At 33.4% G+C, this 18,175-nt stretch overlaps 1 protein-coding gene across 2 annotated transcripts in view; it reads right to left on the minus strand.

The window, feature by feature from the left end:
• Nucleotides 1-18,175, minus strand: part of Pli (E3 ubiquitin-protein ligase pellino) — a 48,178-nt gene that overhangs the window by 29,368 nt on the left and 635 nt on the right. The window contains exons 1-2 of one of the 2 annotated variants that reach the window (XM_090112260.1): nt 17,265-17,698; nt 2,698-2,802 (exon numbers count right to left, since the gene is read on the minus strand). In XM_090112260.1, the coding sequence (XP_089968386.1) occupies nt 2,698-2,802; nt 17,265-17,278 (119 nt within the window). In that variant the 5' untranslated portion in view covers nt 17,279-17,698. Of the gene's footprint in view, nt 1-2,697; nt 2,803-17,264; nt 17,699-18,175 lie in introns of those variants that run through there. The other variant, XM_090112261.1, reaches the window with a different exon arrangement.

Genomic DNA, 18,175 nt, shown 5'->3' on the forward strand with positions numbered 1-18,175 from the left:
ATAACAACCCAATCAGTTTTTAGTTTTACCCAAAAGAAGTAGAAATATAAAGCATTCAGTTTCTATCGATTAGCACTTTGAGCTCAATCATTTAGTTAGGAATAATAGGCTACAGGGAAAACTTTGCTTCTAACGAAAATAAAAAGTTGTTAACGTTTTACAAATTATTCAGACAACAATGGCTTGATATAAAAACAAGAAGAAATTTTTAATAACGATTGACGAACAATTTGTCTTTATTTTCCTTGATAAATTAATTATGCAATTGTTGTTGATTTATAAAACAATGTTACAGTTGAATCTAGTATCCACTACATTTTTTCCTTTCCTTTACGATAAAATACTTTACAAAGAGTAAAGAATACGTTGCAGTTAAATTATAGAACAGATTTTATTAATATTGTATTACAAGAATTATGAGGAAACGTTGGCAATATCCCAAATCCTGTTACACTATGATGGTATTTTTCTAGTCAAAAATTTTCTGAGAATATAACTAAAGTGTAGCTTATCTCTAAGAAAACTCTTGAGTATTTTTTTTAACGTAGGTAGTAGGTACTCCGTTGACTTAACAAGTTTACACGTAGTTATACTATAATATAGGTATACTTCGCTGTAATCTCAATCGAAGAACGAACTTACAACTCATACACATTTGACTCCAGACGAAAAATACAGTAAAAAATAGCTACGATAAAAACAGCGCAATTGTGAGTAGTTACAGAAGCGCTAATGTTATGGCAGGCATAGGAACGAAAAGACACTTGAGATAAATAAGAGCGTTTATATCCAACCTTTTACCATTGAAAACTATCATATCGAAAACCTACTCCAAATTGTACCTAATCAAACAAGAGAGAACTGCTTCGAACTCATGAATACTAAATGTCTCGTTATTTGGGCACTTGAAACACAATGTAGAGCGATCAAATAATTCGCTCATCCTTTAACTTTTACATGAGGCTCAAGTATCATACGTCAATTGCATTTTATCAGTATATACTGAAGGACATTAAGATTTTATTGAGTACTTGTGCAGTTGATTGACATTCTTTGTTGTTTGATGCGCCATACGCCGCGTACGGCAATGCCGAATATAGACATCGAATTCCGTAATGATTTTATGATGAACAGCGTCGTTGTTATTATGTGTAAAAATCACGTATCATATCGATTAGTTATAATACGTATAGCAATATAGTCATAAATATTAATATATACGACATAAGATGAAATTTTTAATTTATCTATCGAAATACACATTCAAGGAATGCAGTGCGTCTTCAACAAAATTAAGAACAACTTCAAAGCTCAATAATACCTTAACATGAAAATAGCATAACCTAGTTATGGAATATTTTAATACTTCCCCCGTCATAAATGCGCCTTTGTTCTATTTCCTACATTACACAACGATGGTTATAAAAAAGCCCGTAGGTATATGAAATCTTCATAAAACTACCACAATCTACCTTCTATAATAAATTCATCCCATTTGAATTTTACTGGCGACACTTCAATTATCCGAGGACCTTGCATGCATCGCGGTAACAACGACGTAACTTTTAGAAAATTGTCCAAGCGTTTAGCGACTAAAAAAAAAAGGATAATTTAAAGTCCTATGATTCCGACTAATATTATAATAATTTATAACAAAACCATAATTAGCCCAATAATAAGATTTCAATCGCCTTGATAATAAAATCAAATATTACGTTGGCACGATTCTGTTGCATTTGCTTTAAGACATTGCGATTAAGGTCTTAGGGATGTAGGTAGGTACATTAACTGTATTAGAATAACAACAGCGTAGTAACGAACACATTGTAAAATGTATGTCAATAAGGAAAAAAACAACGTTATAATCGACTCTTTTGAAAAGTCGCAAAAAACCGGCAAATTGATCTTGACCTTTAGTATCTAATAATATTTATATGACATTTAACCACTTCTGAAATAACGTTGTAGTGGTATCAAAATGCATCAAGAGGTTATTAAATTTTAATTAAGAAATGCCACTTAAAACAATATTAAGTGCGACGTAATCAATTAGTTTCTTAAAATGCGTAATAAAGCACGTTATTATTTCACAATAATACGTAACTGCTTTCGTTACATAGTAATAATTACAATACAGGATTATTTAACGAGGCACTAAATTTAAAACCAAATATTCGCTCTGATTTTTACTTTCCTAATTCCTTAACTAGTGTATATAAAAAAATTTCAATGTGATGTCGCATAGCATACTTCATAAATTTAATAGTAGTAAACACCATATAGGGATATAAATGACGTCCGTTTGTCCACAATCAAAGTAACTAATCCCGACATACGCATTACCAGGCTGTGACGTCACGCTGCAAGCCGATGGATGAATAGGTACGAATGCGCCAACCGGGCCTTGCGTTCAACCTTGTACTCGACCACTGACTTCAATCTAGTCTACATTGATCGCATTGGAAAATCTAATGTAGATGATATTATATTGGAACATTGTAGCCACATTGTTCCGCAGAGCTACAATGTGCAACAGCACCATGTGTCCAGCTAACACTACAACTAGATTTGTATATATTTTTTTGCTTTCATACCCTCTTCATTTAATATCTTTTAATAAGAAAATACTTTCATAGTTCCCTCGTTCTAATTTAAATCCTAAGTAAGTTGTTTTATCAAATATATGAGTAATCTTACCCAAGTATGACGAGTTCGCCGTATTTGACCAGTGGTTTTGGTTTCTGTTCCGACCCGCTCTCACCGGCCTCCTCCAGTATTGGTGAATCCGCACTGTCCGCAGCACTGTAACAATAGAGTTAAATTTCATTCTAAATTTACACAAATAGAAACAATTAGGACTTTGGTTTATGCATGCGTATTTCACGCAGAGGATATATTAAGTTTACACGACTAATTAATCAAATTGTAACAAAGCATATTATATTTACGAACGCAGTTATAATTCTTCCTTCAGAGTAATTCAATCTGTAATGTTATGTGAGAAGATATTTCTTGTGTCTGAACATAATATCTACTTTATATTTAAAAGCCGACACTGATCGGTCAATATTGCATTTAGTGGGATTTTTTGCATGCCATTTGTGCCAATTAATATGGCTCACGGTCCACGGATCAATCACGCAACAGCATACAGCTCATATCATGCGCCGTGATCATTTCAAGTCAATTTAGTAAATTAATCGAAGAATTTTGAACAAAACAACAAAATGTAGAGACACCTGATGAGCGAACTTTAACGGGCAGCCTTACTTTAATTCTACATCTATAAACTATTAACTACCTATGGACGTTTTCGGATTACGGACGTGCACACATGCGGAGTACAGTCAATAATGACCATATTTATAAGCCACGTAAACGTCATCTCAATAGCGCCGCAGCACATGCACCCACCCACCGCACCATACTTTATGACTTCCGTTAGGGATTTTTGATAACCCGAGGTCAAGTCTAACACCACAGAACTGGTTCAAGCAAGTTGTGGGTCAGAGCGACCGATGTAAATTATGATTACCGTGAAAACCGGTTGGGAGCACTGCGTTGTTACTTACGTAACATTTATTCATAAGTTCACAAACAAAATGTTTGAGACCCTGAGTTGCAAGCGGAGACAATGTTGTAGGTATTTCTCAAAGTGTACATAACAATACAAACTTAATTCTTGTGGCATTTTCCCGGATAAGTCGAGTATTAATGACCTATCAAATCGCATTGGGTTTCTTTAAATGGAATTAGCAGTAGTATAGGTATTGTAAGTCATTGTAGATATCGAAAAGGATCTAAGATATTAAGAAAAATAAAATGTTCTTAAGTCACTTCCTTTATAACGAGTTATATCTTCAAGCTACTTATGTTACTCGACAAATAATTAATATCATTTATGCATTAAAATTAAAGAAATCATTATTTGCTTTCAGAGTTAAATAAGTAGGCACCTTATTAAGTAAATACACCAAAAGTTCCGTACAAAGGATTGCCCAGTCTAATCGTTTCTCAAGCAAGTCAAAACATCTTGCCAACATGATAAACTTGGCAACATTTGTATCTTAATTTTTATGGGCTATAAAGAACATGGCAATTTTTTACATTAAGATATATTTTAGTGACCGCTTTCACGGGCTAGTGATGTCTTGGCGATTTGACAACATCCCACTTAAAACAACGAAACATATTTTTGTAGCAGACAAAATTGTAAATTGTATCTAAGCGTGTTCAAAAGTTGACGAATCACATACAAGAATTTTTAATTTTAAAATTTTCTACGTGTATCAAACATACAAAAGGGTCAAACAAATTACAGACTCGTGTAATTAGCGCGACAGCATCTACAAATAAGTTATTTGGGAGTGGATAAAAAGTACCATAATTTACAAACGAGCAACGACATACACATTGGAACACTTTTTATCTTGGCATATTAAATCGTTCAATTCAGGAGTTATGAGTGTATATTTTATCATCATCGAATGAAGCATATTCATAAATCATACACCATTATTCAGCATAAATTGGTTGGTTCATATTCTAAACGAAGAATGATTAATCTTAACTTCAAACATCGGATTTGTTCTTTTGACATTTCTGTCATTAACATCGAGTGTTTATCGATCGCGTAGATAAGCTATCGACCCTTTACAACAGCACTCTGGTCACAAAGCAAATCTGGGTCACTTTAGCTCTAAACACACTGGCAGTTAGCACTTATCTCCTCATCGCATGAGTATCTCACATGAACAACTTGCCGTTTTGTTTTCGCCAAAATGTGTTTAATAAATTAGCATGTGAACCCGAGCTCAATACCAGTCCTTAATATTGATCGTGATGAATTTTTAAATTGGTATACCAAGTTTACCATCGTCATTAATCTGGCCGCTGCTGAAAAGCTTAAAACTAAGGAGCGTTTTTATTGAATAATGTGGGTAAAAAGATAAAATGTCGTACCAGAGGCAGCGTAAAAGGAAAAAGATCAAGACGTCTCGAGTGGCCGTGAATTCTGTTCGGTCAAAGCCCGCTTACCTCCCCCCAAATTTATCTCAAGGCCCGATTTCCAACCATAATTACTGGTGATTGCGGTTATTGAACCATCTATCAAGCTCCGATGATCATAGTTAGCCGTAGAAAGGATAATAGTACGATACTTATTGTTACTTATAGGTACGGTACCAAATTATGGGTTTTATCGCCACACCACACACCACGTTAAGATATAAAACATTAGTAGTTACTTTGTTCGTTAATGTAGTAATGTATTTGATTCCTCTCCGTGAAAACACCATGCACGGGGCTCGTGCATGTAATGTATTAATTCTAACATATAAAGTATAAACTCAGAAAAACATCATCCTAAACGAACGTAATAAAATCTCATCAAGACACTCTTATCAGTCGTATTTAATTGGTCTTCATATTACCGCGTTATTTACTGCGTCGTTAATGCGTGCAATATAAATAATTATTTTATCAATCCTTCAACATACAAAGTTACAACTAGCAGATATTACCCAATCATTATATTCGTGACCGCTAGCAATTTCAAGTGTCTACCTCTAATTGTTCCGTACGTTGCTTTTACAAGTCTCGCCTTTGTCTAGCGAAACTATTTTTGCAGATTACCTTAGATTGGACCGTGATCTAACACGCGAATCTAGAAACCCGGCAGTTCCGCAGTCTTTTACATAAATAACGCTACAAATTCACCTAGGAACGGAAATCTGGCAGATTAATTAACTCAATTATTAAAAACGCATAGGTAACAAGTGCAAGTAAATCAAACGGAAGAAAATTAAATTATAAAATAATTATTTGATGGATAAGATGAAATGAAATTCAATGTTACCTTTATTTCATCAAATTTCTAATATCCCTAAATTATCTATAGAATCTGTCCATTCTACTCGATAGTTCAGAAATTTCGCAGATCCGGCGAACAGTGAAAATAATATAGGAAGGAAATGAGTGATAAAAAGGGCGGTTCAACGCCCCCTCTATCAGACTATCACCAAAACTTTGCATACAGTTCGAGGAAAACTCCAAGACGTTATTCCAAGTATCATTTGACGGTATAGACGGTGATTCAGCTCACGCGTCACGCCGGCGGTGCGTTGGTTGTAGCAGTGTGGTTATAGCAAGCGAAGCACGTGGCGATAATATGCTACTTAGCATCCGGTTTGACGTAAAAACGCCGATGAGTAGAATGCGGGTACAACGGAAGTTTACGCTGTCACACCTACTTTGCGATTGACTCATCCATGATGACGATATTAAGGGTTTGAGGACTACTATTATACGAAAATTAAAATTAATTTAACCTTATTTAATAGAAAATAAATAGACGATCCTTATAGAGATATAGCCGTTTTAATTTCTAAATATACTCCGCACCACTTATTATTTGAAAACATATTTATAAATCAATTATTTATTATAAAATTAAAGACCAAAGGATCATCCTACGCATGAAATATCTTACGGAAGGAAGTTTAGCAAACTATAAACTTGCTCAACTAGTAGCAGATTGTACCTACGTAGGTATACGTGTATTTAAATAGCTCTTTGGTATGTAAATAATGATTCCCTTTATTGAATGTTATCATCGCAACACAATTTTATTGTCCCTCTGAATCTTTGCCTTAAATTTTAAGTAAAAATCAGCTCATCAATTTAAATGTACCAAACTGTACGCACACTACACATTGTATCGATTGTGGTATCGATACATTTATGTATCATAACCAAAAACATAGGTCAAGGGCGAAATAATCAACCAAATCGTATTTACCAAAACAATACAGTGCGTAAACAGGGATTGTTCGACTACTTTCCCCGGTCCCACGATCACGATCATAAGGTAGCTCATTCTGGCTGTACTTTCTACTTCAATTGGCACACGAAGGCCTCACTTTGAGATTAGTTCACCGCAAATGACCTTAACCCATTGACCACCGTAAGGCCCGATCGGGGCGCGACACAATAGATTTTCTATTGTGTCTGTGATTCCGAGGACTGATGGATTAAACAGTGTCAATTGATTTTACGGTTGCTGAACAAACTCATTTACGGCGAAATATCGATATTTACAAATAATTATGAGAACAACAAATTTTCAATGAACGATTTGTTAATATTTATACCTATAATTTACTGGCTTATCATCAAATCGTATGAGTTAATTAGATCGTAATTTGTTTACACGATTTGCAAGTCGATGTAGGTAAATATTCAATAGCCTTGAAGTGTGTTTACTGTTTATTATTTCTATGACCGAATAGAATGACGATAATTTAAACAAACAATATTGTTTACAAGACACTTTCCATAGGGGTTGTATGAAGGCAAGATTTAAGCAGACTTTTAAATATTTACGTTGGCCATATTATATTCCTGTCGTTCCCTACTGAGACAAGTATATGAGTATCGTAGGTAATATGTTCATCTTTAGGGATTTCTCCGTATTTTTGTCAACAGTTATTTTGCACGTGCCTATGTTTGTACTTTGTATTTAATTTTTACAATATCAAGACTAAAGGAGTGCTCACATTCATGAAACATTGGCACAGAATACATAATAGTAGCCAAACGCTACAGAACGGACACTCTCCGCCTCCCGCCAAAATTAAACTTACCTCACCCCCGCGCGATCAGACATAAAATGGGCCATATTTTTCTGCAAGGACGATACGCAACGAAGATTGACAACATTAATCAAATTGACTTAAGACGATACACAAAAAAAAATCTACTGCTTGGCGGGCGGAGTCTAATAGCTCGCTATCGCGAACGCGGGTGTGCGCGAAGTCATTCTTGCATACTCGCCGCGCTGCCGCTGGCCGACTCGGGACAAACATGTATGGAGTCGTCATACAGTTATATAATATTCTAATTAGTTAGGTATAATATTCTTATACATATATTTAATTGTTGATTTATTGGTTTTATTTTCTTGCTTATAAACAAATAATCTTCTTTTTAACAACTACTTAGACATTATTAATAATTATTATTATTTCGTAAGGTTTACTTTATTACAAAATAATACAGGTTATAAATAATCTTTAAAATAACAAAAAATATTGTTACTCTGAAAAAATGAAATGGTACTCAATAACGCGGACTACTGAATGGATTTAGATAGAATATGATGCTGACGTAGATATTACGTCATGCCCAGAAATGAAAGGTAATATTTCTGAAAGAAGTTATAAACCCTAATTCTTCTCAGTCAAAGTCAAGAGTGGAAGATATCACTAATACAGTAAAACTGATGCGAAACTTTGGATGTTAATTTGTATATTTTTTTTGTTAGTTGTTACTTAATCACGTCAAGACTACATTACCAATTTTGATAAAATATAGCTAATTGCCTGGATTTACACATAGGATACTTTTTATCCGAACTGAACACTTCTGTGGGATAAGACAGGATTCACGATATAATCTAATTCCACGCGGGCAAAGCCGCGGTCGGAATGATATTTTTTTAAATAAAAAAATTGTTTAAAAAAACACAAAATATATTGACGCATGTATTTATTTTTTGCACTCTATTATAATTGTAATTATTCATTACAAATAATCAAAATAAAATAGCCAGAACAACGTTAGGCCCTGGTAGGGTAGGTAGGCAGGTACAGCAATGTGAGACGAACACTGGCTTATTTATACCTATAATAATGTATTATAAACATTAAATTAAGTTTACTTTCTAACAACAAAAATACATAATATTAGCTAATGTGAAAGCGAATCAACCAATCATCCCACAAAAATGAAATGTGCACACAAATATTCATCCAAATCGGTTCATGTCATTAGGAGGAGTGACTGCAGCGCCATCTTCCGGGCCCAATTGTGTTTCCAGATCACCCAGGAACTCAATTTAATATACTTACACAAAATTTTTCGAAATGAAAACTCACATTACTATGTAAATATGAATATAAACCTGTTTTATTACTAAGCAATTTCCCGCACAGGTGTAGTAAGTATAAATGAAATAAATATCAACATCAAATTCTTTATATGTACAACATACTTATCTACCACCTTCTAAGAAATGTAATTCTTGAAATTATTTCGTATTTTTTTTAAATATAATACTACTCCAATGAGCTCCTGTTCCATATTATGTCCGCCATACTTCCACTAAGTTCACCATGATTTTTTATTTCTTTGCACTTTGTTGCTTTTTGCTAAAAATGGAATCATGCGATAAAACCAGTAGAGCTTTGATAACATACATTTTTGACTGAATAAAGGTACTTACGAAGGAGTGGATTCACATTGTGAACAATCAGTGGGTTTATTTTCCTTCTGGATTCCGGATTTCTGAACAGATTATTTATGCTATAAATGAAAAAATCTTACACATTCGTTATGTACTTAAAACAGGGGTACATATCAAACATCGTCTATAATACAATTATCATCAAATTTAAAATAAAACCAACTTACTTCATTAATTTGTTCCAATTGTAAGCATTCTTTTTCCTCCAACCTTTATGTTTCTTCTTCTTATTTTCTTTATTGTCCCCATTTGTCTCATTTTGTCTTATCGTGTTGTCACCCTTTTTTACGATTGTGCGAGCGACACAAGTTCCCCGTGTGACGGCCGTAGCGGGAATGACTCGTGCAGCGATCGGGGTAGGAAGGTACAGGGCGGCTCTCGCTATATTGGCTGGTCGCGCGCTAATTTCAAGTATTTCTTGTTTATTTCAAAACCATCGCATATTTCAAAATTCTAACACGGTAGACGTATAGGTTGTATATTTTATAGTTAATATCCAAAAAGTCGTAACTTTACGTTTGTTATTTTGAAGATGCCAGAGATTTAAAAAAAATAACAATGATAACTTTGTATTTTTTTTCTATCGAGAAAATATCATGGAATCATGTTTCTAAAACGGTAGACGTATTGTGTTACTATTGAACTTTCTTGTCAAGAATTTTCATCACGACAACTTTAATAATATAAAAATTACGAAGGTTTGAAAAGGGCCGTAAATGTTAGAAAAATTAATTCATCACCTTAAAGTAATTTTATTATTTTGGATTTGTGATTATCGTTTTTCGTAGAAAATGTTTAGATATTGTACTGTTTACGGATGTATTTCATCAGAAAAACGCGATTTTTTTTTTACGCTAGTCACAAATGTGCCAACCATAAAGCGTTAACACACACATTTGCAGTCTCTACAGTGTGACTGTCAAAACGATCATTTTGTATGGAGTGTCCGGGGTGTGACATTGGCATAGTAGGTAAAGAAATATTATAGTTAAAGATAGAAACATTAATTTGAATTTATTTAATGTTTCTATACATGTTTCGTTTCATACAGGGTTCAATGACTTTACAATGCCTAGGGTACCTAACTACTTGTGTTTTAAAGAATATAAAATACCCAATAGCGTGCTACCTGCTATGCTATGACGAACGTTATTCCGTAGATGGCAACGCTCGGCAGCCCAACGGTCAATTTTTTGCAAGCGGAAATAAGCACTGAATAAAAGAGTAGGTATTAGAATACAATTAATACAAAAATCTTCTAACGCACGTAAAGTATAACATTTTATATTCCTTTGTTCTACTCCATGGTAATTTTTTGCGGAAACGTTTTTTAATTTTTTCTAATGTGTATATAGGGCTGGTATTTAAAGCATTTTTTGCAATAAAAAATAGCTACTGCGCAACAAGCGAGCGTTAGTTACTGCAATAGACGCGTCCTTTGCACGCGACTATAACAATTAACAAACCTTGCCCTTATAACAAAAGCACTGAAATAATGACGACATCCAACATTCGATTTAATAAAAACATACTTATGCAATAATATTATATATTCTTTTTCCTTCATTTATCATGTATGGGTTGACCTATTTCGTCTAATAAAACATCGAATCGAGATAAAAATAAAAGATAATAGAAAAACAGCCACCGCTGACAAAACTGGGAAACATGTAGGCGACACATCTGAAAATACGTCTGTAGGTATCAAAATTTGGAAGTCCGCGCTGGTATCGGGGCCAGTGGAGAGGTCAGTGAACTTGAGCACGCGAACACAAGTTTTCGTGTGCACTGCATATGGGGGTTAATTCCTTCGATGTATCTGAATCGATCCCGTTTAATATGAATCAAGGAACTGTCTTAACCCCGCGGTCAAATTTGAGTTCGTCGGCGCCATGAAGGGGAATTTGATTGCATATTGTAACATTTATGAGATGTAGGGAGTTTTATTTGTTTGTTTAATAGTGTCTCGAAATAACACTTTTATATTCAAGTATATTGATTGCAAAAAATAATTATCATGTTTGTTCGAGTAATAATACTGCAGCTGCAGGGAAGTTGCGGCGGTTTTTACCATGACTCAAATTCGCTGATAGTACAAAATTGAATTGTAAGAATTCCCTATAACAGCAGTTAGCAAAAATGCAGCATTTGAGTTGTGTTCGTACGCAAAATTCAACATTTGAACTTTAGGTGTGTTTATTTTTGTACAAGAAATCGATAGAGCGTTATTCCCAAGAAGACCTTTAAATCTATTACATCTAACGTGATCGGCTGTTCATAATCGTATTAGGGGCTAACGCCGCCGCCACATCTGCCGAGCAGGTGTCCCGTAAAGGAAAGGCAGGTGTGGGGGCCCACGCGAACGGATATCGTTACGGGACACGCCGCGCTAAAATAATGATCGTAGACTTGCCTCTTCCTGGCTAAGTTTCTCAGTTTATGTACGTTTTTTACGAGGAATGAAGCCTGCGCCGGTATGAATTTAAAAAATGAATCATAATCATTTGGAAGAAAAGACTTGAATGGAATGTTACTCTAGGGTCTAGCATACCTAAAACAAAAAAAAAACATCAAGGCAATTGAAATTTTTGAAATCTGCTTCATATTATAATTATTATCGGGTCTTTATGGACTCATCACAAAACAAACAGGATTTTTAGTATTGTTTTTTGTCAAATGACTTTTATTATATTTAATTTAAAAGCAGTAGTTAGTACTGAAAACATAATTCCCCTACAAGACAAAAATATTCAGTTATTAGTATTACTTTATATTATTAGTAGGGATGTAACGATACCGATACCGATACCGATATATCGGCCGATATATCGGCAAGCCGATATATCGGTATCGCCGATAATAAATCAACCGATACCGATAATTTTTTATTAAATTCTTTCTTTTCTTTTATGTTTTTGCATTGTATTCATTCATATTGTTTTATTTCTGTTTCTGTAATAGTGTTAAGGAAGAGCGGAACCTCCTGACACAAGCATTTTATTTCCTTACTAGCAATGCCCTGCGGTTTCACCCGCATAGATAGCGATATCGTTACAGTGAAAAGTCTACTATAGGTCGGACTATAGGTTTAATTTTTAATCACATGAAAATCACCTTTACCCCGTCCCGCACTCCGGCCCTACTTTTTTTTGTTTTAGTGGGGAAATCTTTCATAGATACCCACGGTCTCCGGGGGAGGGGCCGTGGGTTATGTCGGATTCCTACCGACCAAAACCCCACTGTGTTCCGTCAAGACGCATGTTGGTAGAATTCCTCCGTGACCCCCGCACTACGGCCTGCTCGAACAGTATACCTACTATTTTCTGTAGATTGACACTTTTAAAAATTCGTTATATCTTTTGAATGGAATATCCAATTCTTTTAATTTAAAAAGTGTTTTGCTGGTATTAAAACAGTCTATAATAATACATCATTTAATGGGATAAGGATTAATATATGTGTATGGATAACATGGTTTGATTACTGTCGGCACTTCTATTTACTTTGAAAACGTAAAAAAGTTGTTGTAGTAACATAACTACTGAAGATGGACATATGGTATCGCGGACTTTCTTGTAGATATTGATCCATTCTATAATACCGTAGAACATTTTTTTGTTCTATCTTCAATAGATTCCGCAGCGCACGCGATGACAGAAGTTTTATTGAGGATTTTTTTACACCTTGGGTTACATTATTGCATTTTTGGTAAGGATCTCAAATTTTTTTGAAAATGCAATATAGCCTATGTTGCTCAGTAAAGATGCAGCTTTCTAATGGTGAAAGAATTTTTGAAATCGGTCCAGTAGTTTATGCGTGAAAACCATACATACATACATACATACATACTTACAAACTTTTCCTCTTTATAATATTATAGTATATAGTATAGACTAGGAGTGTTCCAATCACAAATTTGTTTAGGTATGTAAAGGAAAGAAATAAATAATTTTGAATTTTTTTAATTTTTAACGTGATAACGTTTTTAAAATCGTTTTAGTCGGGTGACATGTTCATAAACTTGTGTCACACCAAAACCTCACGAGCGCGATCGCAGGTATAACGAGAGAGAGACGGACCGATCTCCCGTTTCATCTCGAGCGCTGCCACTGCATTATGTTATCACGTAAACATCTCGATCGTAAACCTACTTTACAAACAACCAATTTTTTTGATATCAAATAATTCAAAAATCCGCGCCCAATGAACGATGCGGGAGGCCGCCCGCGCGTGCGCACTTTGTTTTCTGAAAAAACTCTACCAATATAGTAAACTTTTATTAGGTACTGATTGTATGTGTATTACTTAAAGTTTAACTGACTTCGTAAAATAATAATACTAAAATAAATGGTTTTGTTGTTTTTTGATTTGGCATTTTTATTTAGGGCCGATTTTTCAATGCTTGGATAAAAGTTATCCGTCCAATAAAGTATTACACGATAATATTAAAATGTCACGTAAACTGTCAAATACGGGCAATTAGAATACGTTTTTAAAATGGTAGTTTTATATATTATTCGACGAATAAGTTTTATCCAAGCATTAAAAAATCGGCCCTTAAAAGAATACGATTAACAGTTGTCTCTGTTAAATGTTGGTAACTTTTTATGCATAATTCACTATTTATTTTTCTACCAAGCCATCGATATCGGTATCGGTATCGGTATCGCCGATACATTACTACAAATATCGGTATCGGTATCGTATCGGCAAAATCATGTATCGTTACATCCCTAATTATTAGATTACTCTTTCATACAAGTATTGTGGTTTTCACATGGTTGTTGAACCACTTCTTATCATGCCGCACCGTGTCAAACTCCATATTGAGTTGGATTTTACAATTACTCAGTGTTACGTTAGTTTAAGATGTATGTAAAACAAAACATCTCATAGAGACTTCCCAGGAATTCTTTCCTGCAAGAAAACAATCTATTGTAATCTGGTATTTTACAAAAAATAATTGAATGAAATATATAAAAATTAACCTACGACTCATTTCTAAAAAAATAAGGCCATTATACAAAAAAAATTAAAGGGATTTGTATTTTCACTTTTGATCTAAACTTATAAGAGGAAAGATATTTTTTAGGGTTCCGTACCTCAAAAGGAAAAAACGGAACCCTTATAGGATCACTTTGTTGTCCGTCCGTCCGTCTGTCAAGACCCTTTTTCTCAGGAACGCGTGGAGGTATGAAGCTGAAATTTATATCAATTACTCAGGTCTACTGTTCCTTGAAGCTGTGAAAAAATCAAACTTCTAAGCCAACGCAATCAAAAGATACAGCCGTTTATGCCGCAAATTTTCGACACTTGCAAGGGAATCAAAACCTACAGGGTGCTTCCCGTGAACTCAGAATCTTGAAATTTGGTACGAAGCAACGTCTTATAGCATAGATAAAGGAAAAATTACGAAAACCATAAATTTTTAGTTACATCACATAATATATTTTTTTTTAATAATTTTAAACTTACTACCCATTTCCTCATAAACACGTAGAGGTATTAAATTGAAATTCATACCAAATACTCAGGTCTATAATACCTTTAAGCTGTAACAAAATCAAACTTCTATGTCAACGCAATCAAAAGAAACAGCAATTTATTGTCGAGCCAATTTAATAGGCAACATTTGACGTCTATCAATTTTATCTTCGAAGAGAGGTAACCTGCTTAAAAACATCGATTAAAGTGAATTAATCGATACGGATTTGAAACATTTGTAAATCGAATTTATTAATTTATGATGATTTTTGTTCACAAGTAATCAATGCATTCGATTCTAGATGTCAGATCTCGATTTTTAGAGTAACATCTCTGGTATTTAAAAAGAAAAAAGGTTTATTGATACAAAATTGTAGCGACGTCAGTTCTTCAATTCAGAAATTGTTTATTATGTTTAGAATGGTTCATCAGTAAAATGAAATCTTAAAATTACTTGTATCGGTCATTATTATTATAAATATGTAATCGTTATTGAAAAAAGTTAAGCAAATGTGCAGATCTAACAGAAAGAAATATCATGTTATTCTATGTTGTCGTTACTAGGTTACGTTGTAGAATTATGTTGAACTGTCAAATGTTGCCTATTAAAATGGCTCTACTATAAGCTGCATATTTTGAAACTCGCAAGTACTCGCAAGAGAATCAAAACCTAAAGGGTACTTCCAGTCGACCTAGAATCTTGAAATTTGGCATGAAGCAACGTTTTATAGCACACATAAAGGAAAAATTCCGAAAACCTTAAATTTTTAGTTACATTACAAAATATATATTTATTTTTTAATAAATATAAACTTATTACTTTTTTCCTCGTGAACGCGTGACTAGATTGTCGTAATGAACGAACATTGTAAACCTTGCAGGTTTGTACGGAACCCTCGGTGCGCGAGTCCGACTCGCACTTGGCCAGTTTTTTAGTCATGATTTAACTCACTAAATGACCTTTAAAAAACGTTTTAACTGTACTGAATGTCATACATAGGCATATGTAGGTATATTATTTAGATCTTGGGTCATATCTTTAACTAAAAGATCAATAAAGAATGTCAATAATTTTTATAAGCATTGAACCAAAATACATTTTTACCTTACGCAAAACTTTCCTACTGCCATACATGTAGCGCCTTTGTATATAAGACTTGGAAGTGGATAGAAAGACGAAAATAAAATAAGCATAATGTTAATTCAGAGTTAATTCACTTCAAAATCAATAGAATAATTTTTGTTTTCTTTAGTAACTATGTGATATTATGTATAAAAGAATTTAATTTTTTTTAATAACTGTGTACAAACAATTTGTTGGTCGTATTTTATATGGCTCTGCAAGTTTTGATTACTTACCGAATTGCTATATCAAAGACTATTGAAAATGTATGAAGTTATTTCTACTGAATTAATATATTAACATTAAAAATTGGCTTGTAATATTGGTTGATCCATTCAGAGCAAGGCATGATATTTATTGAATTTAATTGAATTCTCTTTGGTAATGTGTTTAAATGTTATGATACACAAATATATATTCAAGTTGAGGCTTCAAATAATTGACAATATGTATTATGTTTTTGATAATTTTTGTCCTCTAATGATTTCACTACTATCACAGGTTTAATGAAAAGTAGAACTAAACAAAACATACATTATTCATAATACACAATAACAAAACTATGGAATGTATTAAAAAAAATAGTACTTATTACAGATAGTATACTAAGTAGACCATTAAAATATGTTATCTTCTTATATATAAAAATGAATCGCAAAATGTGTTGGTAAGCGCATAACTCGAGAACGGCTGAACCGATTTCGATAATTCTTTTTTTATTATATTCCTTGAAGTACGAGGATGGTTTTTATGTAGAGAAAACGTAAATAGGTATGTACCACGGGCGAAGCCGGGGCGGACCGCTAGTTTGATATATTTTCTGTTTCTACAAGTGGATTCAAATGTCAAGGATTTTAGTGATATCAAATCTACTACAGGCTAGAATAAACATTTATTTTGTATTTAGAGCAGGCTATTAGTGTAATGTTAAACTTAAAAACAATTAAATATTATAATTTATAACCTCGTTTAGTTCCAATCCAATACACAATGAATAACATTATTTTTGAAAAAAAATAACAAAAGATTTTGTTCGCAAATGAAACTTATTACTTGAAAAACATATCAATAGATGTAATTAGAAAATAATTAAAGAAACAGTTTAATTAAGAAACCTTATTTTTTAATACAAAAACGTAAACAAACAGGTTTATACGTAGTGCATCCCTACACATAGAGCTGCGTATAGATTATGACGACGCGATGTAAACACAATATTAACACATTTTTTCGAATAAATATTATCAGAAGTTCGATATCTATGCTTTAAATTATTCCTCGACAAAGACTACATGCTACAAACACAAAAAAGTTACATTTACATGATAAACCACGTTGTATTTATACACTTACCGTTTTACGACCATGATAGAATCCGTCTGCTCGTTTGTGGACCCTATGTTTCGAATTATACTTTGATAACAACACCAACAATTTAGGAAACACCATGAATTTTATTAAACCACCATCAAATCAATTTATTTAATTCACACATCGCTACAAAGCGATAAATACACATCTCTTCATAATACCACTGTGGCTGAACAACGCGCACTTCACCTCAGAAAACATGTATTTTAGAGAGAAAAATCCTTTGTTCTCGTTATAATTTTCATCAATCAACATTAATTAAATCACAAACACCTTTAAGCCTGGTAAACCGATTGAACTGTTCAAATCACGAACTCATAAACACAAACGAAATTAAAATTTTGTTTGAGTGAGTTTAGATACAGACAACTTCACTATTTACTGGTAGAATGAACGATCGTCGGACGTCGAGTTGTATTGTCTATCGTTTTCGTCGACCATAAACAGCGACATGAAGTTGGTTCTGCATTATCCCCATAGACTATACATATACCATAGAGATATAACTTTATCATATATAATCTATGGCTCGATGTAAATTTTCACGGAATAGGCATTAATTAAATTAATAATTTATTATTAAGCTGTATTAGTATTAATACGTAGTATTAATATGAGTATTAATACATAGTACTATCATATTATATTATCAAAGGTATGGCGAACCAATTTGATGCTATTTATTAATATTATATTGTGAACGTAGACAGAGAAACCAATGTGAAGATACGCCTTTACAAGTGGGTACTCATTTTAAAAAAGGCGGGATATATTTCTTTACTGCTCGGCGGGAAATTCAATTTGTTTATTTAATTAAATTTTTAACTTCCATTTTCTGTGAGTAAAGTTATGGTAAAATTAAGTTATTTAATTAATATACATATACATATATT

This window comes from Colias eurytheme, chromosome 18 (assembly GCF_061535395.1).
Source record: "Colias eurytheme isolate Ceu_HAF_F1 chromosome 18, ilColEury1 Martin Lab GWU primary, whole genome shotgun sequence".
Taxonomy (NCBI): Eukaryota; Metazoa; Arthropoda; class Insecta; order Lepidoptera; family Pieridae; genus Colias; species Colias eurytheme.